At 42.5% G+C, this 26,786-nt stretch overlaps 1 protein-coding gene across 1 annotated transcript in view; it reads right to left on the reverse strand.

Moving 5' to 3' along the window:
* LOC136392848 (sodium/glucose cotransporter 1-like) overlaps window positions 1–26,786 on the reverse strand; it is a 70,208-nt gene that overhangs the window by 15,384 nt on the left and 28,038 nt on the right. The window contains exons 6-12 of the mRNA XM_066365533.1: window positions 24,360–24,464; window positions 22,453–22,558; window positions 21,359–21,439; window positions 11,272–11,492; window positions 8,025–8,160; window positions 5,395–5,502; window positions 3,420–3,570 (exon numbers count right to left, since the gene is read on the reverse strand). Of these exons, the coding sequence (XP_066221630.1) occupies window positions 3,420–3,570; window positions 5,395–5,502; window positions 8,025–8,160; window positions 11,272–11,492; window positions 21,359–21,439; window positions 22,453–22,558; window positions 24,360–24,464 (908 nt within the window). The remainder of the gene's footprint in view (window positions 1–3,419; window positions 3,571–5,394; window positions 5,503–8,024; window positions 8,161–11,271; window positions 11,493–21,358; window positions 21,440–22,452; window positions 22,559–24,359; window positions 24,465–26,786) is intronic.

Genomic DNA, 26,786 nt, shown 5'->3' on the forward strand with positions numbered 1-26,786 from the left:
TTCCATATTTTTCTTCTATTAACTTGTTAAACATTCTTGAACTTTTATTACTTAGTCAAGCGATCACACACATCCTGGACATATCAAAGTACAAGTTTTATTTTTAATACACCTCAAATAATTCTAGAAGCCGCAAATAAGTTCCATTTAACATCTTCTCATTTTCTCTGCTGTTATTGTTATATATTTTGCTTCCATGTTATAAATCCCGTAGGCATTTTTTTCTTATTGATGTTTCAACAGATAATATTCATCTACTGTATATTTTCCACATATTTACACTTTCTTGTGCCCTTCATTTTTTTCTCTAAAGTTCAAGTCTTCTATCTGGATTTTTTTCCTTCAGCCTAAGGGGCTTCCTTACTTCCTTTGGCATTTCTTTTATTATTATTATATTAAATTTTTTAATGTATTGATTTGAGAGACAGATTGATTTGTTGTTCCACTTATTTATGGATTCATTGGTTGATTCTTGTATGTGCCCTGACTGGGGGTGGAACCTGCAACCTTGGCGTATTGGGACAATGTTCTAATCAACTGAGCTAGCAGGTACTTTGGTATTTCTTACCATGAAAGTCTAATGTAGTCAATTCTCTCAACTTGTATTTATATGGAAATATATTTATATTACCTTACTTTTGGAGAATATTTTTGGTAATGAAGTCTAGGTTGTCATTTTTTGTTTGTTTGTTTTTTTACTAGCATTTGAAGATGTCATCTTGTTATTTTCTGGCTTTTATAAGTTTCTGTTGAAAATTCTGCTGTCAGTCACTTTGTTGCTCCTTTGAAGAGAATGTAATTTATTTTCCCCTGGCTACTTAAAGGTTTTCTCCTTATTTTCAATTTCCAGCAGTTTCACTATATAATGTAGTCTAAGTATGGTTTTTTATTTTTTTGTTTTTTGGATTTACCTTGCTTGCAATTTGCTGAACTTCTTTAATCTCTGAATAGTGTCAATCAGTTTTAGAAAATTCTTGGATATTACCTTTTCAAAATTTCTTCTATCCAATTTGCTCCTCCCTTTCTGTGATTCCAATTGTGTTCCATGTGTATCTTTCCTTTTTCTGTGTAATTCAGTTTGTATATTGTCAGTTGTTCCATCTCCAATCCACGAATTGTGTCTTCTGCTAGATCCAATCAGTTGTTAACCCATCCACTGAATTAACTTCAGATATTGATTTTTTATTCTAAACATATTTTCAATCCTTTTATGAATTCTAATTCTCTGGTGAAATTCTTATCTAGTTTTGTATATCTTTCCCTGGTTGTTTTGGAGTCTTTATCTGCTAACCTCACTTGTGGGTCTATTTTTAGTAGATATATTTTTAAACATATATATTAGTATAAATATAGCTGTAAGTAGGGACATTCTTGCTTTGTTCCTTTCTAGTTTCTTCATTAAGTATAATGTAGGCTTTTAGGTGAGATAGTATGTTTTATTACATTGAAAGACGCCCATTTTATCGAATACCTTTTTATCATCTGAGAACAGAGACACAATTTTTCTCTTTTGATCTATTAATACAATGTGGAGTTATATTACTACATTTCCTAATATTAAATCATCCTTATATTTATGAAAAAAATCATAATCGGTAATGATATTAACATTCTTTTAATATATTGCTGAGTTTGTATTTAATATATTACTTATAACTTTTGCATTGGTATTTAAAAGTGAGATTAGTCTTTAAATTTTTTTCTGTGCTATGTTTGTTGGACTTTGGCATCAATAGCTTGAGTTTCATGAAAGTAATTTAAGTCTTGCCCTTGCCAGGTGGGCATTGTATTTTGATTAACAGTTCATAGTTTAGAAGTACTTTTCTGGGAAATTTTAAGGAATAGGTACCGCTTATATATAAAATGTTATAGCCTGACCAGGCAGTAGCACAGTGGATAGAGCATCGGTATGGGATGCAGAAGACCCAGGTGCGCTGAGATTGCAGGTTTGATACAAGGTCAGGGCACATATGAGAAGCAACCAATGAATGCACAACTAAATGGAACAATGAGTTGATGCTTCTCTCTCTTTTTCTCTCTCCCCGCTTCCTCCCTCAAATCAATGGAAAAATAAAAAAAAAGAAATTTAAGTTTTTCTTTTTTCTATGTTCTATACCATTTTATTTATTTATTGTGACAGAGACAGAGAGAGGGACAGAGATGGACAGACAGGCAGGAAGGGAGAGAGATGAGAAGCATGAATTCTTTGTTGCAGCTCCTTGGTTGATCACTGATTGTTTTCTCATATGTGCCTTGACTGGGGAGGGGGGGGCTACAGCAGAGTGAGTGACCCCTTGCTCAAGCTAGTGACCTTGGGCTTCAAGCCAGTGACCATGGGTTCATGTCTATGATCTCATGCTTAAGCCATCAACCCTGCGCTCAAGCCAGATGAGCCCATGCTCAAGCCAGCAACCTAGGGCTTAACCTGAGTCCTCTGCATCCCATACTGATGCTCTATCCACTGTGCTACTGCCTGGTCAGGCTATAACATTTTATATATAAGTGGTACCTGTTCCTTAAAATTTCCCGAAAAGTCCTTCTAAACTATGAACTGATGGCCTGACCTGTGGTGACGCAGTGGATAAAGCGTCGACCTGGAATGCTGAGATCGCCAGTTCAAAACCCTGGGCTCGCCCGGTCAAGGCACATATGGGAGTTGAAGCTTCCTGCTCCTCCCCCCTTTCTCTCTCCCCCCCCCGTCCTAAAATGAATAAATAAATAAAAATAATTAAAAAAAAACTATGAACTGCTAATCAAAATGCAAAGGCAACCTCAAAAGCAGGGTTTAGAGAGATAAAATAGATGAGCAACATCCTCTTGATGCAAGACAAAGGAGCAGAGAGACACAGAGTAGGCGACATTAAATGTGTGTAGGCCAGATGGGGTCCAAGGACAGCCAACATGAAACCCTATGGAATAAAGACAGGGCTCACGTTTTACATATGTTTGCATCCCTCACGCCAGGCCTCGCATGATGCTGTGTGGCATCGTGGTTAACAGCGTGGCCCTGGGATGGACAACTTCTCCTACTTACTGTGCTCAATTCCCTTCTCTTGCCACTCCCCACCCCATTTCTTCAAAGAGAATAAGAACAGTAAAACTTACCTTTAAAGATTGTCATGAAGACTGAGCTAATAAGATGCTGTATGTAAATTTCCTCACAAGGGCTATTTTTGGGGTATAGCAAACTATGCTCATATTTATCACTGTGATTATTTTTTTTCCCCAATGAAAATAATTTTCTATCTGATGATAATAGCAATACATCTTCACTGCAAAGTGGCAGCAAAAAAACAACCACACTGTATATAAACAGGATGGGTCCAAACACAGTATCATAGCCTAAATTTTTCATGTAATAACATTGTGGTCATCGTTTCATTGATATCAGTAACTAATGGTTTAGAGGAATCCTTCACCTTCCTGTTACCATGAGCTCCTTTTCAGTGGCCATTGGCCGTATATGGGTATAGATGTCCATTGTGAACAGGGTGCTGGCACTGTTGAAAATAGAAGTCAGGGAGGACATGAGAGCAGCCCACAGTGCAGACAGCATCAAGCCTCGTGCACCTGGAAGAAAAGGGACATTTCTTGACCTTCAGCTGTCTGTCCACGCCAGGAGATGTCTTAGGCCTTCTAAAGAACTTTTCTATATGCTAAATTTTCTCCTAAAACTAGGCAAATTTTATTTGATGTGAAATGCCATCTAAGATAAATGCGTTACGTTTGCCCTTGCTTTATGATGAGACTTATTTCCTACTGTCTTTATATAGTAAGGGGAGCTAATATCTCCTGAGTGTTACTTTGTGACAGAACACTTCTTTAGGCATTAGCCTTCACGATCCTCCTTCCCACCCTGTGAGATGGACACCACTGCCACCTCTTCCCCTTATAGATGAGGAACCAGAGGCTCAGAGAAGGGTCAGGCTGTAGACAAGAAATGCTGTTCCTGGCTCTGGCTGGTTGGCTCAGTGGTAGAGTGTCAGCCCAGCATGTGGATGTCCTTTGTTCAAATTTCTGGTTAGAGCACACAGGAGAAGCACCCATCTGCTTCTCTACTCCTCCCTCCATCCCTCTCTCTCTTCTCCTCCCCTCCTGCAGCCATGGCTCAATTAGAGCGAGTTGGTCCCAGGTGCTGAGGATGGCTCCACCGCTTCAGGTGCTAAAAAAGGGCTCCAGTTGAGATACAATAACAGCCCAGACAGGCAGAGCATTACCCCCTAGTGGGCATGCCGGGTGGATCGTGGTTGGGGCACATGTGGGAGTCTGTCTCTTTGCCTCCCCTCCTCTCGCTAAAAAAAAAAAAAAAAAAAAAAAAAATGCTGTTCCTTGTGCCTCAGTGTTTACATCTATAAATTGGGCATAAAAGTACTTACCACAGGCTGTTGTTAAGATTAATACAAATTAAGTGAATGAGTTAACACAATTTCCAGCAGAGCAAGTGCTCAACAAATGTTAGCTATAAACATAACAATCTACTATTATCACCTGAAAGGGCACCATGTGACAGGGACTTTGGTTTGTAGGGAGACCCTGAGGGTAACTGGGACCTGAACTGAAGGTCCATCACAGCAAGGTCCCATGGTGTTTACTGGGCTCCTCGGGTCAGATGCTAATGGCCTGGGATATCCCCTTACTGCCCCGCAGCCCACTCTCGCTCCCAGCCCTGGGTGCTCTAAGACAGACTCGGCTGACAATCTGGACAACCTCCTTCCTGAGCTGTGGATGGTTAGGACCTCCCTCAGTCAGATTCCATCTGTATTGTATTTTATGGGAAAGTCTCAACTTTTCCAGCCTATTGATCTCCAGAGCTAATATGGATTTATTTATATACTTAAATTTTTTAAATTGTGGATTTTTAAAAATTGTACTGTCCACTGAGCAATATCCGTGGGGTTTCGGGAAGCAGGTGAGATGAATGCACAGGCTGTCATCTCACAGTGAAAGCCACCTCCCTGTTGGTGACCTGTCTGTCCCCTTGCCCATCCCATTAGATGTGAGCTCTTTGAGAGCAGCACTAGGTTTCTCTCTTCTCTGTATTCCATGGCTTAGCACTCTGCTAGCACAGTGGCAGCGTGGAGCCCACTGGGGAACGAAGGAGCAGAGGTGGAGCCAAGCTGGGGAAGAAACAGTGCAAATCTCCGCACAGGCTGGCCTCTGTGAGCACACAGCGGGAGTGTGCGAAGAACGAATGGGGAGGGGCAACAGCTCCTTCCCTCGGGGCACCGAACATTTCTTCTCTGCAGCTAACTCTCCCATCTCCAGCCTTCTTCCCACTCTGAAGGGTGGGCTGACCGGCAGAGAAGCTCTCCCAGCCAGAGGGCGCAGGCTGCACTGGGGGCGCGAATACTGGTGTTTCCTTGTGGCCTTCCATGGCAGGATCTGTCTTCTTACCCTTGGGCAGCAGCTCTATTATCAGCAGCGGGTAGGCGATGGGGCTGCAGGTCGTTCTGGTGCCACAGTGCTTCTCACACTCGGAGGGTACGACACATGCCACTTTGTCTGCAGAGATACAGTCACACCGACATGTTGACCTTAGAAGCGCTCAAATCTGGGCTTGGGGAAAGGATGCACATAGGACTTGCAGATTCCTAATTTGATAGATTCTTGATCTACTGGTGATTGCTCCAATTCTCGATCCTATAAACTTTGGAGGAGCTCGGGTGAAAGCTAGGAATCAGGTGCTGAGAGCCAAGAGGATTGATGCTTCTACCGAGCCTTTTAATGATCCCAGCTACTTGTTAGGAAAGTAAATGGAATATTCATCCACATACTAATGATATATACCCTTCAAGAGCATAAATAAAAAACATAAAGTTACAATGTAAGAAAAAAACATAATAAATCAACGTGTACTAGAAGTATACTACTAACCTGATTACCAGACAGGTTAAATTGCTGGGCCAGTTTGTTCAACTATTTGTCTCCATTTCCCCATTCTAGTTGCCAAGGGATTCTCCTAGCTTCTTACTGTCCTGTCTCGGAAGGAGGCAGGACATTGCCTAGGTTTATGGGTAAAGCAAGCTACTTTATTGGGGATAGCCACCCAGCTTAAGAAGTGGTTACTAAACATCTACAGAAAGAATGTAAACACTCAAGGGGGTGGCTGCATGAGTGTCAGTTTTCCTCTTCCCACTCTCCTTCTCCTTGGTCACAGTGACTCATCCCCGTCACTCAAGTGAGTTCGCTGGGACTCATCTGAGATTTCTGCAGGAACCTCTAGGAAAGGTAACACTTTTTCTATAGGGGTTGTTGAGCTGGTGGGATAGAGGTCTGGCGTTCCTGGTGACAATCTTGCCACCAGACAATCTGAGGATGACACCAGCTCAGAAAAAAGAGGAGCCAAAAGTGTGCACCATTTTCAAACAAAAGCCCAAATAATACAGAGACCTACACAGAAAATCAGATTTAGAGACTCCCATGTTGGCAGTGTTTGGCTCCCAGCTCTGGCCACGGGAGAGGCTCAGAATCTAGGGCCAGAAGCATTCAGGTTACTGGAAAAGCATATTCTTCCAGGAACATGGGCAGGTGCCAAGCTCTCATGATAAATGGCTTCCTGGCTTATACATTTGGCATGTGTAAATGGGTCTGCAAATGTGGCCATTTCTGAGGACTAGGGACAAGTGGTTCTGGGCCCTTTTCCACCCCAAGGGCTCTCCCCAGTGCATTCCATTAACTCTATTCACCTCTTGGTCAGAAGGCTGGAGGGACTTTGGCTTCCTGTGGCCCATTCCAGCTAGAGTGAAGAGCGATGGCCTTCTCTCCCCGCCCTTCCCTTAGCAGTTTTTAGAGTCCAGAATACATGCAATTCTGTCCAATCTTGTTCTTCAGTGAGCAGGGTGATCCGTAGTATGGAGTGGGGGTGGCAAGGCAGGGCCATGAAGTCCAGGGGACTCTTGGGTCTTGGAGAACACAGGGATCTATTTTCTAAGTAATGAAGAGGTACTGCCTGTGAGACCCAAAAGAATACTGTCTGACAGCACAAGTCCAAATGTGGGAATGTTGAAACAGAACACTCCTTCCTTTCTGTTAAAACTGGAAAGAATTAGGATGAAAAATAAACAGGCATGTCTCAGGGCCAGACTGAAAGATGAATTAGGGTTAGAGATGGCTACTGCACATGTTACTGAGCAATAAGAAGTGTTTTCAGGCCCTGGTTGTGTAGCTCAGCTGACTAGAGCATCATGCTGATACATCAAGTTTGCAGGTTTGATCCCTGGTCAGGGCACATACAAAAATCAAGCAATGGATGCACGAATGAGTGGAATAAGAAATTGACATTTTTTTTCTCTTCCTTTCTCTCTCTCTCTCAAATCAATCAATAAATACAATTTTTAAAAAAGGTAGAATTGTTTCCCTCTGGCATGGTCATAGTACCGCAGCAGAAGACTCTCATGGATGCTGCCGGCTTTGTCCCAGTGGCTACACGGACCAGAGTACATGTTCCATAAAGGCTGAATGAATAAACAAGCCTGGGACCCAGAAGGACAGGACAGCTAGTAAAACTAGGGGATGAGAGGGATCCATAGAATTATGATAGCTCATGAAGAGAAAGAGGGATGTTTTCAAAGCATTTGATGGAAAGAACGTGAGCCTGAGTCAGACCTACTTTGGGGTTACATGGAGCTCCCCTTCCTGCGATGCCTCATCTGTGCAATGAGGCTACATAGCCCAGCTCTGGGGCTGTGAGAGTAGGGACGGTATCTGTCAGATCCCCAAGCACCTGGCACACAGGCCTGCCAAGAGGTGGCCTGAAATGCAAGGGGAGAAACTCAGCCTTCCTGCCACGGCACCGACTGGGCTCCAGCTGCAGGGAGCACTGTTGGTCCTTCCCTGCCTGAACTTCTCTGTCCGGAATTTCTCTCTTGCTACCTACCTCTTTGGTCTCTGCCAGACTTCTGCTCAGCTGCACCCCTAATCCAAACCCCTTAGCTCCCAGGTAGCAATCTGGGGCACCCTGATACCAGCACCCTATAGGGGTTGATTGGGCTGAACACATCAGAATATCAGAATCAATAATTTACCTGGGTACAGGATGCGGCTGATCATTCCAGGCATCACAATACAGAACATGGGCAGCAGCTTCAGGTACCCACAGAAGACACAGCCACCCTTCACATGAGATAAGCTCTTCCCTGCCAGGCACCGTTGGACAAAAATCTGCCAAGGAAACACAGAAGGGTGAGGGAGGTGATTACTTTATCAGAGCAAATAAAGCCCAGGTCACCCCGGCACAGATGTGCCCTCTGGTGGGTTTCTGCTAAGTTGCTCGCCCCAATCAGCCAGGGATCTCCAGGGCATCCTGGGCCAGAGGAGGTGCATGTGACCAGTAAGCACGTTTTGCTCAGTGCACAGCTCCCTGAAGGGACAGGAATGGTGTGCACGACCTTGGCCTTATTGCTAGCACTGCACACCAATCATGATGGCACAGTGCTTACAATCTGTCCCCTGGCAAGGATGAGACTCCCTTCTAGAGGCCACAGACCATCTCTGCTAAGTAGAAGGAAGAGAGCTCTGTGACATCAACCAAAGTAGAAGTGGGTCCCTGGCAACAAACGAGTGTTCAGAACTGAGACCAACTTCATTCATTTAAATTTAAATGAACAAATATACACTTCTAAAATGCAAATCTCTATAGAGACAGACTCATACATAGAGAGCAGGCTGACAGCTATGGTGGGCAGGGAGCTTGGCAAAGGAGGTAGAGGGATAGAGCAAAAAAGGATTAAAAAAACTCTCATAGCCTGATCAGGTGGTGGTGCAGTGGATAGAGCATTGAACTGGGACACGAAGGACCCAGGTTCGAAACTCCGAGGTTGCCAGCTTGAGCGTGGGCTTATCTGGTTTGAGCCACGCTCACCAGCTTGAGCCCAAGGTCAATGGCTTGAGCAAGGGGTCACTCGGTCTGCTGTAGCCCTCCGGGTCAAGGCACATATGAGAAATCAATCAATGAACAACTAAGGAACCGCAACAAAGAATTGATGCTTTTCATCTCTCTCCCTTCCTGTCCGTCTGTCCCTATCTGTCCCTCTCTCTCTCTGTGTCTCTGCCACAAACAAACAAACAAACAAACAAAAAACCCTCATGGAAATGGACAACAGTGTGGTAATTGCTGGGAGCGGGGGAGGTGGAGGAGGGTTTGGAGGCATAAATGGTGATGGTGAAGACTTGACTTGGGGGGTGAACACATAATACAGTGTACAGAGATGTGTTGTAGAATTGGGTACCTGAAACAGATATAATTATGATAACTAGTATCACCCCAATAAATTCAATTGAAAAATTAAAAATAGATAAAATGCAAAGATCTCCTTCAGCAGACATTTCACGACCCACTTCACAGTGCCCTTGCTGTGAGAGGCCGTGTGCGCTCAGGCCGACAGAGAGTGCAGCTGCTAGGTAGAGAGGCACTTAAAACACCAAGACACAGTCCAGTGCGTCCAAACAATTCAGTATTATGCATGCACTAAAATTATGGTCTTGGAGACCATTTAAATAATGTGAAAAAATGCTCACAGCATGATGGTAACTAAAAGGCCCAGGGTGCAACAATTGCATACACACCACGACTTTACATCTAGGGAAAAACCCACAGGAATCAACCAGCATGATAATAGTGGTTAATCCTGGGGTGGTAGGATTAACAGGCAGGATTTTCATTTTCTTTTAGGTTTCCTTTTATTTTCCAAAAGGAGGAAGACCCCCCAGAGTGGCCTTGCCTCATACAACAGGTACTGCTTTTGTGGGGTGTGTGTCTCCTGGCATCCTGCTGATGGCCTCCCCAGCAGGTGCAGGGAAGTCAGGCTGATTTCCTGGTCTGTGCTCTGTCCTGTGCACAGAGGAGATGGTCTCTCAGGGAGGAAATGAAGAAGCATGGCAATAAATGCTTTTTGAGGAAGGGGTGATCAGAGGGCACTACATCACTCCACATAGAAATGTACCAAGCACTTCTGTACATAGTTATATAATGAAAGGGTTAGTGCTGAGATATGGTGATGGGACAAAAGTTCACAATTTTCTACTGTCAGTTTGTCTTTTTAAAAAATTAAACTTTCGTCTGACCAGCCGGTGGCACAGTGGATAGAGTGTCGGACTGGGATATGGAAGACCAGGTTCGAGACCCTGAGGTCGCCAGCATGAGCACAGGCTCATCTGGTTTGAGCAAGGCTCACCAGCTTGGACCCAAGGTCGCTGGCTTGAGCAAGGGGTCACTCAGTCTGCTGAAGGCCCGTGGTCAAGGCACATATGAGAAAGCAATCAATGAACAACTAAGGAACCGTAACAAAGAATTGATGTTTCTCATCTCTCTTCCTTCCTGTCTGTCTGTCCCTATCTGTCCCTCTCCCTGACTCTCTCTGTCTCTGCCACAAAAAAAATAAAATAGCAATACTGCTAAAAAAATAAAATTAAATAAAAATTAAACTTTCTTCTTAAATAATTTTCTTTACTAGTTAGGGAGTTATATATTCTACTTCTATGCTTTTAATAGCTACCCTCAAAATTTTAGCATGGATACAACTTCAAGTCTAAAATATCAATATTCTCATCTTCCTGAACAATTTCAAGTCCATAGCTCAGTTCATCTCCAAACTGTGTTTCAATATTTTCCGTTTGTCCAACATCTTAGTTTTATCCTATATTCATAATTATTATGTAATAACCAGCCAATGCTAAGGCCCTGGCTGGTTGGTTCAGTAGATAGAGCATCGGCTCAGCGTGCAAAGGTCCTGGGTTCAATCCCTGGTCAGAGCACATATGAGAAGCGACCATCTGCTTCCCCCCTCCCCTTTTCCCCCTCTTGCAGCCAGTTGCTCTATTGGTCTGAACATCGGCCTCAGGTGCTAAAAATAACTTGGTTGTTTGAGTATCAGCCCCAGATGGGAGCTGCTGGGTGGATCCCAGTTGGGGCATATGTGGGAATCTATTTCCCTTCCTCTCACTTAAAAAAAAACAACCTAACTGAAATAATGACTGATTACATTTAATTTATTGACTCAATTGAGAACTTATTTTTTCACATCCAAAATACTGTGTTTTTAGATAATGATAGGGAAGAAGAAAAAAATAAAAATAGTGAATGTGTTATATATGGGACTGTGAGGGAAATTCCTTTTAAAGAGAATTTCATATAAAGTAATTTAGGCAATAAATAAAGATTGGAAGGGAAACTTGACCATTGAGTGCAGACAGGCCCACTGTGGTGGAGCCTGGAATCCACCTAGGACCACCAGCTCCAAATGCAGTCACTTCAGTTGGAACGTGTCTAATTACCTGGTCGGTACACCAGTAGTAAAAGGAAAGAATGGGAGTGCCAAAGATGACTCCGGGCCAGGGGAAGTCTCCAGTGACGGGATCTCGGAAGATATGGAAAGAATCCAGGCGAGGGAGGTAGCATTCTGGCTTGGCAGTCCAGTTTCCTTCATGGATTATGGTTGGCTTGGCATTTAAATACTTACGCCATAGCTCCTGGTATCCTCCCACTTCTGCAAAGGCTTACAAGTAACATAAAATTTATCAGTTCCTTAAACTGTATTACAACACACGTTTAAAGAACTAAGATTGCAAAGTAAGACCCAGTTTGATTAACTGCAGCTAATATGTCAAGGGTCAAGGATTGACAAATAGTCAAGACAACACAAAAGACACCATCTTTCTCAAGGAGAAAGAGAAAAGTGGACATTGGTTGCTGTGTGCCCAGAAACCCTGCTCCTGCTTCTGGCAGCAAAACCCCTCTTTCCAGGCACATGTCATCCTGAGTGGCTTAGGTGAGCCTTGTTGTACAGCTTACTATTCCAATCTGGTGCGTGATCAGGCCTGTTTCCTGTCTGGATTTGAGACCCAAGTTTTGCTAATCAGAATTTGTCCCAGGATTCATTCTTCTGTTCAAGGAACCAAAAGGGCCTGCTTTCTGCCTTTGGAATTCTCAGCTAACAAGGCAGTTTGAAGCTCTCCCGTCTACCCGGGTCATGCAGAGCCCCGGACCTAGCCATGCCTGAAGGTAATGTGCCCCTGGAATTTTTAGTTGTGTGAGTCAAGAAATTACTATTTGCTTATATATACTAGTTTATTTATTTATTTATTAAATTTAATGCAGTGACATTGATAAATCAGGGTATATATGTTGAGAGAAAATATCTCCAGATTATTTTGACATTTGATTGTGCTGTATACCCCTCCCCCAAAGTCAAATTGTCTTCTGTCACCTTCTATCTGGTTTTCTTTGTGCCCCTCCCCTCCCCCACTCCCTCTCTCCTTCCTCGCCCCCTCCCCCCTTCCCCTACCCCCCCACCCCCGTTGCCATCACATTCTTGTTCATGTCTCTGAGTCTCATTTTTATGTCCCATCTATGTATGGATTCATATAGTTCTTGGTTTTTTCTGATTTACTTATTTCACTCCGTATAATGTTATCAAGGTCCACCCATGTTATTGTAAATGATCCGATGTCATCATTTCTTATGGCTGAGTAGTATTCCATAGTATATATATACCAAAGCTTTTTAATCCACTCATCCTCTGAAGGACACTTGGGCTGTTTCCAGATCTTTGCTATTGTGAACAATGCTGCCACAAACGTGGGGGTGCATTTCTCCTTTTGGAGCCGTTCTATGGTGTCCTTGGGGTATATTCCTAAAAGTGGGATAGCTGGGTCAGAAGGCAGTTCGATTTTCAATTTTTTGAGGAATCTCCATACTGTTTTCCACAGTGGCTGCACCAGTCTGCATTCCCACCAGCAGTGCAGGAGGGTTCCCTTTTCTCCACATCCACGCCAGCACTTATTCTGTGTTTTTTGTTGATGAGCGCCCTTCTGGCTGGTGTGAAGTGATATCTCATTGTGGTTTTAATTTGCATTTCTCTAATGATTAGTGATGTTGAGCATTTTTTCATATGCCTATTGGCCATCTGTATGTCCTCTTTGGAGAAGTGTCTATTCATTTTTTTCCCCCCATTTTTGATTGGATTGTTTGTCTTCCTGGTATTAAGTCTTACAAGTTCTTTATAAATTTTGGTTATTAACCCCTTATCAGATGTATTGTCAAATATGTTCTCCCATTGTGTAGTTTGTCTTTTTATTCTGTTCTTATTGTCTTTAGCTGTGCAAAAGCTTTTTAGTTTGATATAGTCCCATTTGTTTATCCTGTCTTTTTTTATTTATTTATTTATTGATTGATTGATTTTTTTGTGAGAGAGAGGAGTGAGAGAGAGAGACAGAGAGAGAGAGAAGGGGGAGGAGCAGGAAGCATCAACTCCCATATGTGCCTTGACCAGGCAAGCCCAGGGTTTTGAACCAGCGACCTCAGTGTTCCAGGTCGATGCTTTATCCCACTGCGCCACCACAGGTCAGGCCTGTTTATCCTGTCTTTTATTTCACTTCCCCATGGAGATAAATCAGCAAATATATTGCTCCGAGAGATGTCGGAGAGCTTACTGCCTATGTTTTCTTCTAAGATGCTTATGGTTTCAAGGCCTACATTTAAGTCTTTTATCCATTTTGAGTTTATTTTTGTGAGTGGTGTAAGCTGGTGATCTAGTTTCATTTTTGTGCAGGTAGCTGTCCAATTTTCCCAACACCATTTGTTAAAGAGGCTGTCTTTACTCCATTGTATTTCCTTACCTCCTTTGTCAAATATCAGTTGTCCATAGAACTGTGGGTTTATTTCTGGGTTCTCTGTTCTGTTCCATTGATCTATATGCCTGTTCTTATGCCAGTACCAGGCTGTTTTGAATACAATGGTCTTGTAGTATAACTTGATATCAGGAAGTGTGATACCTCCCACTTTCTTCTTTTTTTTTTTTTTTTTTTTAATTTTTAATTTTTCTGAAGCTGGAAAAGGGGAGAGACAGTCAGACAGACTCCCGCATGCGCCCGACCGGGATCCACCTGGCACACCCACCAGGGGGCGACGCTCCGCCCACCAGGGGGTGATGCTCTGCCCCTTCGGGGAGTCGCTCTATTGCGACCAGAGCCACTCTAGCGCCTGGGGCAGAGGCCAAGGAGCCATCCCCAGAGCCCGGGCCATCCTTGCTCCAACGGAGCCTCGCTGCAGGAGGGGAAGAGAGAGACAGAGAGGAAGGAGAGGGGGAGGGGTTGAGAAGCAGATGGGCGCTTCTCCTGTGTGCCCTGGCCGGGAATCGAACCCGGGACTTCTGCACGCCAGGCCGACGCTCTACCACTTAGCCAACCAACCAGGGCCTATTCTTCTTTTTTAAGATTGCTGAGGCTATTCGTGTTCTTTTTTGGTTCCATATAAATTTTTGGAATATGTGATCTATATCTTTGAAGTATGTCATTGATATTTTAATTGGTATTGCATTGAATTTATAGATTGCTTTGGGTAATATAGACATTTTAATGATGTTTATTCTTCCTAACCATGAGCACGGTATATGCTTCCACTTGTTTGTATCTTCCTTGATTTCTTTTATCAATGCTTTATAATTTTCCAAGTACAAGTCTTTAGTCTCCTTGGTTAAGTTTACTACTAGGTACTTTATTTTTTTGGTTGTAATTGTGAATGGGATTGTTTCCTTAATTTCTCTTTCTGACTGTTCATTGTTGGCATATAAAAATGCCTCTGATTTCTGAGTATTGATTTTATATCCTGCCACTTTGCTGAATTCATTTATCAGGTTCAGTAGTTTTTTGACTGAGACTTTAGGGTTTTCTATATACAATATCATATCATCTGCAAATAATGATAGTTTTACTTCTTCTTTTCTAACTTGAATGCCTTTTATTTCTTCTTCCTGTCTGATTGCTGTGGCTAGGACTTCCAGGACTATGTTAAATAAGAGTGGTGAAAGGGGGCACCCCTGCCTTGTTCCTGATCTTAAGGGGATTGCTTTTAATTTTTGCCCATTGAGTATGATGTTGGCTGTGGGTTTCTCATAGATGGCTTTTATCATGTTGAGGTATGTTCCCTGTATTCCCACTTTGGTGAGAGTTTTGATCATGAATGTGTGCTGGATTTTATCAAATGCTTTTTCTGCATCTATTGAAATTATCATATGGTTTTTCTCCTTCTTTTTGTTTATGTGATGAATCACATTGATTGATTTACGAATATTGTACCAGCCTTGCCTCCCCAGAATAAATCCCACTTGATCATGGTGTATGATTTTTTCCATATATTGTTGGATCCGGTTTGCTAATATTTTGTTGAGGATTTTAGCATCTATATTCATCAGAGATATTGGCGTATAATTTTCTTTCTTTGTGTTGTCTTTGCCTGGTTTTGGAATCAGAATTATGCTCGCCTCATAAAAGGAGCTTGGAAGTCTTCCTTCCTCTTGAATTTTTTGAAATAGTTTGAGAAGGATAGGAGTTAGTTCTTCTTTGAATATTTGGTAGAATTCAGTTGTGAAGCCATCAGGCCCCGGACTTTTCTTTGTTGGGAGTTTTTTGATAACTGTTTCGATCTCATTTGGTGTAATCAGTCTGTTTAGGTTTTCTGATTCTTCTAGATTGATTTTTGGAAGATTGTATGTTTCAAGGAATTTGTCCATTTCATCTAGGTTGTCTAGTTTTTGGGCATACAGTTCTTCATAGTATTTTCTTACAATATTTTGTATTTCTGTTGTGTCAGTTGTTATTTCTCCACTCTCATTTCTAATTTTATTTATTTGGGTCCTCTCTCTCTTTTTCTTGGTGAGTCTAGTTAAAGGTTCATCAATCTTGTTTACCTTTTCAAAGAACCAGCTCCTAGTTTCATTGATCCTCTGTATTGTTTCTTTAGTCTCTATGTCATTTATTTCTGCTCTGATCTTTATTATTTCCTTCCTTCTACTACATTTGGGCTTTATTTGCTGTTCTTTTTCTAGTTCTTTTAGATGCAGGGTTAAGTTGTTTATTTGAGGTTTTTCTAGCTTCTTAAAATGTGCCTGTAGTGCTATGAACTTCCCTCTCAGTATTGCTTTTGCTGTGTCCCATAAATTTTGAGTTGTTGTATGCTCATTGTCATTCATTTCTAGGAATTTTTTTATTTCTTCTTTGATCTCATTCTTAATCCATTCGTTATTTAACAACCTGCTATTTAATTTCAATGTGTTTGAGAATTTTTGAGCTTTTCTGTTGTGGTTCATTTCTAGTTTCATGCCGTTGTGATCGGAGAAAGTGCTTGATATGATTTCAATCTTCTTAAATTTGTTGAGAGTACTTTTGTGCCCTAACACGTGGTCTATCCTAGAGAATGTACCATGAGCACTTGAAAAGAATGTATATTCTGCTGCTTTAGGGTGAAAGGTTCTGAAGATATCTATTAAATGGAGTTGATCTACTGTGTCCAATAAGTCTGCTGTTTCTTTGTTAATTTTCTTTCTTGAGGATCTATCTAGTGATGTTAGCGGGGTATTGAAATCCCCTACTATTATAGTATTGCTGTTGATCTCACCCTTTAAATCCATCAAAGTCTGCTTTATATATTTAGGTGCTCCTATATTAGGTGCATAGATATTTGTAATAGTTAAATCTTCCTGTTGGATTACTCCCTTTATCATTATGTAGTGGTCTTCTTTATCTCTTACTATATCCTTTGTTTTAAAGTCCAATTTGTCTGATATAAGTATTGCTACCCCAGCTTTTTTTTCATTTCCATTTGCATGAAATATTTTTGTTCACCTTTTACCTTCTTTTTTTTTTTTTTTTTTTTTTTTTTTCATTTTTCTGAAGCTGGAAACAGGGAGAGACAGTCAGACAGACTCCCGCATGCGCCCGACCGGGATCCACCCGGCACACCCACCATGGGGCGACGCTCTGCCCACCAGGGGGTGATGCTCTGCCCATCCTGGGCGTCGCCATGTTGCAACCAGAGCCACTCCAGCGCCTGAGGCAGAGGCCACAGAGCCATCCCCAGCGCCCGGGCCATCCTCGCTCCAATGGAGCCTTGGCTGCGGAAGGGGAAGAGAGAGACAGAGAGGAAAGCGCGGCGGAGGGGTGGAGAAGCAAATGGGCACTTCTCCTGTGTGCCCTGGCCGGGAATCGAACCCGGGTCCTCCGCACGCTAGGCCGACGCTCTACCGCTGAGCCAACCGGCCAGGGCCTCACCTTTTTACCTTCAATCTATGTGTATCTTTTGTTCTAAGGTGTGTCTCTTGTAGACATCATATGTACAGGTCCTGTTTTCTTATCCATGCAGCTACCCTATGTCTTTTGATTGGATCATTTAATCCATTTACATTTATGGTTATTATTGATATGTAGTTGTTTATTGCCATTTTATTCTTTAAAGCTGTATTCCTCTTTTGCTATATTCTTTTCCCACTTTGATCTGTTTACAACAGGCCCCTTAACATTTCCTACAGCATTGGTTTGGTTGTAATGAATTCCTTGAGTTGTTTTTTTGTCTGGGAAGCTTTTTATTTCTCCTTCTATTTTAAACGATAGCCTTGCTGGAGAAAATAGTCTTGGTTGTAGGTTCTTGTTCTGCATTACTTTGAATATTTCTTGCCATATCCTTCTGGCCTCAAGTGTTTCTGTTGAGAAGTTGGATGTCATCCTTATGGGGGCTCCTTTGTAGGTGATAGCTTTTTTTTTCTCTTGCAGCTTTTAATATTTTCTCTTTATCACTTAACTTTGGTATTTTAATTATGATGTGACTTTGTGTAGGTTTCTTTGGGTTTCTCTTTAATGGGAGTCCTCTGTGCTTCTTGAACTTGTGAGAGTTTCTCCTGCATTAATTTAGGGAAGTTTTCAGCTATGATATGATTGAACAAAGTCTCTATCCCTTGTTCTTTTTCTTCTTCTTCAGGAACCCCTATGATGTGGATGTGATTTCTCTTCATGTTGTCACAGAGCTCTCTAAGAGTTTCCTCAGACTTTTTGAGTCTCTTTTCTTTTTTCTTCTCTGCTTTCATGCCTTCATTCCAGTTGTCCTCCAACTCACTGATTCGATCCTCAGCTCTATCCTGTTTTTAATTCCTTCCATTGTGGTCTTTATTTCTGATATTGTATTTGTCATCTCCGACTGATTCTTTTTTATACTTGCTATTTCTTTATTTAGGTGTTCATAATGACCATCCATTGTTGTTCTAAGATCCCTAAGCATTTTTACAATCATTATTTTGAACTCCGCATCTGGAAGTTTGATTATTTCCATATCACTCAGTTCATCTCCTGAAGGTTTCTCTTGTGTTTTCATTTGGATTGCACTTTTTTGTCTTCTCATTATTTCTGTGTTTGGGTGTTTTATTTGTAGAGTTGGTTGAGTCTAGGCTTGGTGTTGTCTGCCTCCAGTTTTCAGTTGTGTTATTTCTAGGTCTTCTTGGGTTGGTATCAGCTATTATTTGTAATCCACTTTCGGATTTGGGCAGCTTGAAGTCTTGATTTGTTTGTTTTCTTAACAGGTGATAGTCTTGTTTACTGATCTCAGCAGGGGGCTTCCTTGAAACTGTATACAGGAATATATACAGGATGGATGTAACCTGAGACTCTGAAGGCCTCTTCCACCAACTAATCTCTCTGGGGGCAGGGTATTTTCTCAGCTTCAGTAGGGGGAGGTGTATTTCAGGTCTCCATGGAGACCTGAGTTACTTCCCCTCCTCCCCACTTCTTGTTTTCAGCTGTGTCTTGTTGCGCTGATTGGAGCTGGAGAGATGTCTGGAGATCTCTGATCCGGAAGCAATTCAGTACTGTTTTGTGGAAGGATCAGTCCCTCCCCCAGCTATGGCCACCTCCAGCACAGATGAGTCAGCTTTTTTAGGTCGTCTTCTGCATTCCTTAGCCTCTCACAGTCTTTCCCTCTCTCTCTCCTTCCCACTTGGGAGATAAGCTGGTCTTTTCAACACACCTCACTCCCTGGTCGCCAGGCAAGTGGCTGTGAGCAGTATTTTCTGCTCTTTTCCCTGGAGTGAGATCCCCTCTGGGCTCTCAGCCTCCCCCTCCCCCCCCCCCCCGTTCCTGTAAGCAGGGGAGATTCAGGCGCTCCTTACCAGGTTTGTTGTGGCTTCTTCTTTGCTCCTTGGTTTTTGAGAGCTGTTCTTGTAGTCCAGAATTGGTTTTTCATGCTGATTTTTCCTAAATTGATTTGTATCCCAGGTTGGTGGTGAGAGCTGGGCATCTGTGTGTCCGCCTACTCCATTGCCATCTTCTAATCCATATATATACTAGTTTTGAACTAAGGTACTATCACAAGTCATTGAAAGAATTTTGACTAAAACAGAAATTAATATTTGTTTTCCTGCAATGCCAGCAAGACATCTATAAAGCTTCACATTTGATATTTTCTTCAGAGTCTGTGACATTTCTCCCTCAATATCCTAAATGGTTTAAAATCTTAACATTGAAGAAAAATGTTCTCTAAAAGGCACTAAAATCCCATAATAATTTCACCTACTTAACTAAAAAATACTTTTATTTTGGCCCATTAAACCATATTACTTTAATCCAGACTTGATTTTTTGAAATGGGTTCAGAATCATTTGGAGTCACAACTCGTTAAGGATAGGACACTGAGTAACTATAAAATGACTAATACTTCCTTGTATTAAAAAACATGAAATACGAAACTACAAACTTATTGGAAGCAAACAGGACAATATCTTTATGAACCTGAGTTAGGGAATACCGTCTTTTTTTTTTTTTTTTCATTTTTCTGAAGCTGGAAACGGAGAGACAGACAACCGCATGCGCCCGACCGGGATCCACCCGGCACGCCCACCAGGGGCGAGGCTCTGCCCACCAGGGGGCGATGCTCTGCCCATCCTGGGCGTCGCCATGTTGCAACCAGAGCCACTCTAGCACCTGAGGCAGAGGCCACAGAGCCATCCCCAGCGCCTGGGCCATCTTTGCTCCAATGGAGCCTTGGCTGCGGGAGGGGAAGAGAGAGACAGAGAGGAAAGCGCGGCGGAGGGGTGGAGAAGCAAATGGGCGCTTCTCCTGTGTGCCCTGGCCGGGAATCGAACCCGGGTCCTCCGCACGCTAGGCCAACGCTCTACCGCTGAGCCAACTGGCCAGGGCGGGAATACATTCTTAAATAAGACACACACAAAAAGGAAGATTGATGAATTTGACCTTAAAAATTTAAATTTATATGACTGAAATAAAGTTAAAATTTCGTACAGGGGGATAAATGGTGATGAAAGGAGACTTGACTGAGGGTGGCAAACACACAATACAATACACAGATGATGTATTTAGAATTGTACACCTGAAACTTATATAATTTTATTAGCAGATGTTACCCCAATAAATTCAATGAAAAAATTTTAAAATAGTTAAATTTTTGTTAGACTGAAAGATTTGCATCATATATACAGAACTCCTGTACATCACCAGCCAAAGAAAACTACTAGAAACCAATATGGTAAGAATATGAACAGATAATTTACAAAAGAGCAACCACATATGGCCACTAGGTATATGAAAAGATGCTCAGCCTTACCAATGTCTGGAAACTTTGAATTAAAATAAAAGCAAAAAAATGTCTCAAAACATTAAGTGTTAGCTGGAAGATTAGGAGACATATATTCTCACACATTTGCTCAGAATATAAACTAATACAGTAATCTGTCCTTATCGACGGGATATGTTCCAGGACCCTCAGTGGATGCCTGAAACTGCTGACAGGACCCTACATATACTATGCTTTTTTCTATACACACATACCTATGATAAAGTTTAATTTATAAATTAGGCACAGTAAGAGATTAACAACAGAACTGTAACAATATATAGTACTATAATAAAAGTTATGTTAATGTGGCCTCTTTCTCAAAATAACATTTTTTACTGTCCTCACCTTTTCACTTAAAGGAAGCACTGTATGGCTTCTCTTGGGCACATCCAAATTGCCAGCATCACTACTTTTGAGCTCTGGGGCCATTATTGAGTAAAATAAGGGTAACTTGAATATAAGCACTGTCATGCAGTACTATGACAGTTGATCTGATAACTGAGATGGCTACTAAATGACTAACTGTTGGACAGGGTATACAGTGTGGATTCACTGGACAAACGGATGATTTATGTCCCAGGAGGAATGAAATGAGATATCACCACACTACTAAGTATGGTGTACAAGTTAAAACTTGATTTTTAAAAAAATTCTGGAATTTTCCATTTAATATTTCTGGACTGTTAACTATAGGTAACTGAAACTACAGAAAGTGAAGTCATGCAGAAGGGGAAACTACTCTCTCTACAGCCAGCTTAGAGAGGAATTTGGGGTATCTCTCGATAAAGCTATATTTATCCTAGTATTGCAAGGCTGAATTAACATTCAAAACCAAGTTGACCTTAAAGCTCTTGGGTTCTGAGGGCCTTGGTATCCTCCTCTGGGAGCTGAAGGAGCTGAAGCGGCCCCAGGCAGCAGTCAGATTCAAAGGCTCCACCCAAGGCGCCCACTCTTTTCAAGCTTACTTACCGAAGCCCATTAGCAAGACCGATCCCAGAAGAGTCACGCCAGCATGTAAAGTATTAGTATAAACCACAGCTGCGAGACCACCTGAAGAGGAAGAGAAGGAGGAACGGAAGCCACTTGACTCCTGCTGAAAGCTGCTTTGGCACCCAGTCTAATACTGTTTCCTCCCCCTTTCATTCAGTGGGTCCTACAGCTGCTTCTGCTTGGTCTTGGGACACCCTGTGTTCTCTCTTTAATACCCTTCATGGTCTTTTGCTGGATTCTTATCTTGCTCTTCTGTGTCTCAGTTTCCCTGTACTCCCCCTCTCCTTTATTTTAATAAATAAAAATCTGATAGTTTTCCTAAGGAAGAAAAAATATTTTTTAAAATTCTCAGTTTGGAAGCAACAGTTAGTTAGTTGTACATCCCTGGCCTTGACCTGCAAGAGGCCAGCCAATAACACTTTCTGGTTGTGACGACCAAAAACATCTCCAGACATTACCAGATGTCCCCTGGGAAGAAAGGCACAATCCCCAGTCCCCCACATTGAGAACCACTGACTGAGTGCATTCCATTCCCAACCCTGATTCTCTCCCCTTGACAGTGGTGAACTGTCAGGGATACTGACCAGCCTCCAAGATTTGCACTGTGGTTTGAAAAAAATGTAATGTGTGCCCTTACTCTCAAAGCCTAGGCAGAGACTGTCTAGGACAGAACTGCCTACATAAGAGATACTGTCTGATGGCCTAACCAGGTTACCAGGTGAGCAGGATAGCCTGAAGTTGCTGCCTCCCCTTCCTCTCCTTTCTGTGGTCCCATTCTTTCACCTGGCAGCCTGCTGTATCAGGCCCATCCCACCTAAAACACGATCATGATTGACCCTGCCAGCCAGAAAGCCTCAAGCAGCCCAGTCCGATTTCTGGGGACAGGACTGCACTTTGGCACTCCCACCTCAATTATTTTCACTTTCTCCCAGCCCCCAGGCCTCAGTAGTGTGCTCCACAGATGTCAGGAAAAAGCAAAAGCTGAAGAACCCACCTCAATGTCTACCAGGGCTTCACTAAGAGGTTAAGCTTTTGTGTTAATGTAAATACCTGCGTGGTTAGAGTGACCTCACCTGTAACAGTATAAATGCCAGTAATTGTCAGCAAGATTATGGCGGACAGGTAAACATCCAACCCCAAAATCAGCCTCATGAACATGGAACCAGTGCAGATCTCCACCTGAAATGAGCACAAGGCAACAGGCTGCGCTTTCATTTCCAGCTCAATGGACAGCAGTCCCGTACAGACACTGACCTTAGGAACCACCTGCAGTAAGCACATCCACTACATCCCTAGTGGACATTGGGTGAGGGCCACCCGAGTTCTGCTGGGCTACAAGCTTGTGCCCCACGAGTTCAGCCAAGGTCAGCATCTTTAGGGTTTGGGTGAACCCAATTAATCCATTTACTACAACTTAGCCTCTTCCTCCCTGGAGCCTCAGTGGGGAGTATGCTAAGGGAGTGAACTATTTCTGCAGTTCTGTATTGGGAAAAACAAAGGGGACAGCTTATTAGGAGTTGGCAAGGTTTGTCTGTACAGGACCAGGTGGTAAATACTGTAGGCTTTGCAGGTCACATACTGTCTCTGTTTTTGACAACCTTTAGCACTGTAAAAACCATTCTTAGCTTAAGGACCATATAAAGCAGACCACTACTAGAATTGGCCCATGGGTTGGATTTGTTGACCCCTGGCTTAAGATGACAGTGATTCTGAAGCATCTGCACATCATTTAACTGGTTAACTTCTTGCTTTGTTATCTGGTCCCCAAAGAACAGAGATTCTCTCAACACTCATCTTTTATTCACCAAATGTTTCTGAGTACCAACCATGTAGTAAATATTTAGCAGCATTCTGAAGACACAGGGCTACTAAGTCACTCACTTTCTTCAAGTAGCTTACACTTAATGACAGAGACAGACTACTAAATAGGCAATTTTCTTTTATTTAGTGAGAGACAGAGAGATAGAAAGAGACAGACAGAGAGGGACAGACCGGAAGGGAGAGAAATGAGAAGCATCAATTCTTGTGGCAACTTAGCTGTTCATTGATTGCTTTCTCCTATGTGCCTTGACTGGGGGTGTGTGTGTGCTACAGCAGAGTGAGTGTTCCCTTGCTCAGGCCAGCGATCTTGGGCTTCAAGCCAGCAACTCCATGCTCAAGCTGGTGACCCCAGAGTTTAGAACCTGGGTCCTCGGTGATCCAGGTTGATGCTCTATCCACTGCGCCACCAGTTGGTCGGGCAGCAATTTTCATGGAATGTGGTAAGTAGCACTCATGTGATCTTTCAAAAAACATTTATTCAGTGCCTTATGTGCTAAATATGTTCTCAGCACAGGGGCAATGCAGTGAACAAGCCAGGCGAGGTCCTGGGCTTCAGAAAGTTTGCGCTCAAGTGGAGAAGACTCATAACTAGCAAGGAAACAAATACCTCTCATGTGGTGACAAGTATTACAAAGAAAATAAAAACAGAGTAATGAAGTAGAACGGGAACATTCTAGACACAGTACAGAGCAGGTGTCAAAAGCTTCAAGTGGAAATAAACTTACTGGAGTTGAGAAACAATTCAGAAGGCAGTGTAGCTACAGCACGGTGACCACAGGGAAGGGGACAAGCCCAGAGAGGCAGGGGCTAGAACAAGACAGTCCTTACCAGCCATAACAAGAGGTTTAGGTTTTCACGTAAGGGTGGTGGAAACTCCTGGGTTTTAAGCAGGGGGGTGACATTACCTAATGATATGACAGAAGTAAGCCCAAATTCTCAGAGAATACAGAGGAGGGACCAGTAACATAGGCGTGGGAGGCAAAGAAGATGCATCTGCTCTTTATTTTTTTGTAAACTATTAGGCTATTTTTTCTCTGCTCTAGCTTTAAAGGCAGAGGCCAATAAGCAACTTAAGGGGACAAACTGTTGGGACAAATAGAGCACAGTCCAGTCTACTGACTTTTGTTTTCTTTCTTGGGCTGGCTTTTATACAACTTACTGAGAGCTTATGGACAATACAGAGGATTATGAACAGAACAGCAACAAGGAGCTGGATCCGGTAGCCACCAAACCTCTTCCTCAGGTATTCTGGCATTGTCACCACCTGCAGGAGCAACAAGAAGTCACTGTCAGACAGTGCTAGAAGAGGCAGGCCCACAAGGATGAGCCTTGCTCACACAAGGCACTGGTTGTCACAGATGCAGCCGATGGTGGGAGTGGCCCAGGAAGACAGGGTGCAGGGTCACTGACTCTGGCTTTGTGCTCCGCGTACCTGTGAAGATGAGAGAGATAAGAAAGGACAGGTTGCACTGCTCTTTTCAAGAAAATTGGAGTCTAGCTCTGGTGCAATCTTCAGGAAGCAGAAGGAAATGCAGTTAACTGAAAATGTTTAATGATGACAAGTCACTTTTATGAAATAACCAAAGAGCAAAATTAAATGCTTCAACATATACTACACATGTAACAAGTGCTCAAGAGACACAGAACTTGAGTCTGTGTCAGTGATGCTCATGTGTGTGCTGGTGCCCAAAACAACCCGCTCAGTCTGTGTGCATCCCGGCTGCAGGGAGTGTGCCCTCTGTGTTCATTAGATCCTGGACCTGAGCACAGTACTTGGCTCAGGGTAGGTGAATAAGTGTTAAATGAAAACTGTCCTACCTTCTGTCCTGAATATCCTCATACACTCTTGTCCGCCTACCTCACGCATGTCTAACTCAAATTCTATCTGTTTTATGAAGACTTACGTGGCTTCCCAGAGACTGTATCTCCTAAACACCTGTACTTTTCACTTGCTTTTGATTCATATCTTGCCATACATGGCTCACTTTCTCAGGCAGGTTGTAAGATGTTTTACACTTACTATTTGTATTGCTTTGCTCGGGCTGCCACAACAGAGCACACAGATTGGCTGAGTGTATTGTCTTAATTCTAGAGGGGAAGTGTAAGTGTCAGCAGGGTTGGCTCCTTCTTGATTTGTTGGTGGCTGTCTTCTCCCTGTGTCTTCATATCCTGTTCCCTCTGTACATGTCTGTGTTCAAATTTCCAATTCTTATAAGTTTATACTGGAGTAGGATCCACCCTAATGACTGACTTCATTTTAACTTGATTACTTCTTTAAAGGCCTTATCTCAAAATACAGTCACAATCTGACGTAATTATCCTGGGGTCATGACTTCAAATTGCAAGTGTTAGCAAACCCTCTTCACAACTATTTTTCAGTTTAACAGTTTTATGAGGCATAATTTACACACAGTAAACTCTCAGTTTTAATATAAAGTTTTTATGAGTTTAGGAAAATGTATACAGTGGTGTCATCACCACCACACTCCCGATGTTAAGCATTTCCAATACCCCCTAAAGCTCCCCAGAGCTCGTGGCAAAGCCATCCCACCCCTGGTCCCAGATCACCAGCATCAGCTGTCACCACAGATTTGCCTTTTCTAGAGTTTCAAATAACTGGAACCACACAGTAGGTCCTTTTTTTTATATCCCACTTCTTTCACTTGCATGATAATTCTGAGTTTCATCCATGTTGCTGCATAATTCTTTAACCCTTTGAGTACTGATTTTTCATGCTTGTTGACCCCAGAGTGAGTTTTCTTCAAAAAATGAAATTAGTTCCAGTTACAGTTTTATTAACTTAAAATCATGTTTGTTTGATAACCAATTTATGGAAACAAGAAGAACATACATTTGCCTTTTTTAAATATTGCCTTACACATTTTTAAAATAAAAATTTTTGTATGATCATACTCTGGATGGTCAGGAGGTATGAGGACGTACATGAACGTTCGTACTACTCAAAGGGTTAATGTTTGTACGGCCAGTAGTCATGGCCCTCATGGCCATGCACATGCAGGTTCTCATTGAATTCAGGCAGGCGGTAAAGAAACAGTGGAGGCAAAGAACAGTGGGCCATTTATTCCTTTATTAAAGTCTCGCACCGGCCGACAAACAACACACAGGGAAAACACTTCCCTTTCACTCATACAGAGCTCACAAAGCCCTGACACATTCTCTGGTTCTACAACCAGGAGAATCTTCTCCGGTTTCTCCTAGAATCAAAGGCCTCACCAGCCTCTGTGGAATTTGCAAAGCCCCTCAGCTCTGGTGCCCCATCTGCACACCTTCTCTCTCCCTGCCAACACGGCTTCTTCTTCAGCACTCTGCATTCCCTCGCATACATGACTTCTTACTCTCTCTTCTCCTTCTTCCCTTATTTTCAAAACTTTCTGGCTTGAAAACCTCTCCTTCAGCAAACATGAGCGAAACAATGGCCCTCCCCAAGCAGGAAGGTAATTTGCAATTTCACAGACGCATCTACCTGGTGCTGCCCAGCCCCCATTGCAAACTATAAGCAAGCAAACATAAAAATCATATTTTACAAACTTATTTGACCAACAATGTTAAATTGTTTATCCATTCT

This window comes from Saccopteryx leptura, chromosome 2 (assembly GCF_036850995.1).
Source record: "Saccopteryx leptura isolate mSacLep1 chromosome 2, mSacLep1_pri_phased_curated, whole genome shotgun sequence".
In the NCBI taxonomy this organism is placed as follows: domain Eukaryota; kingdom Metazoa; phylum Chordata; class Mammalia; order Chiroptera; family Emballonuridae; genus Saccopteryx; species Saccopteryx leptura.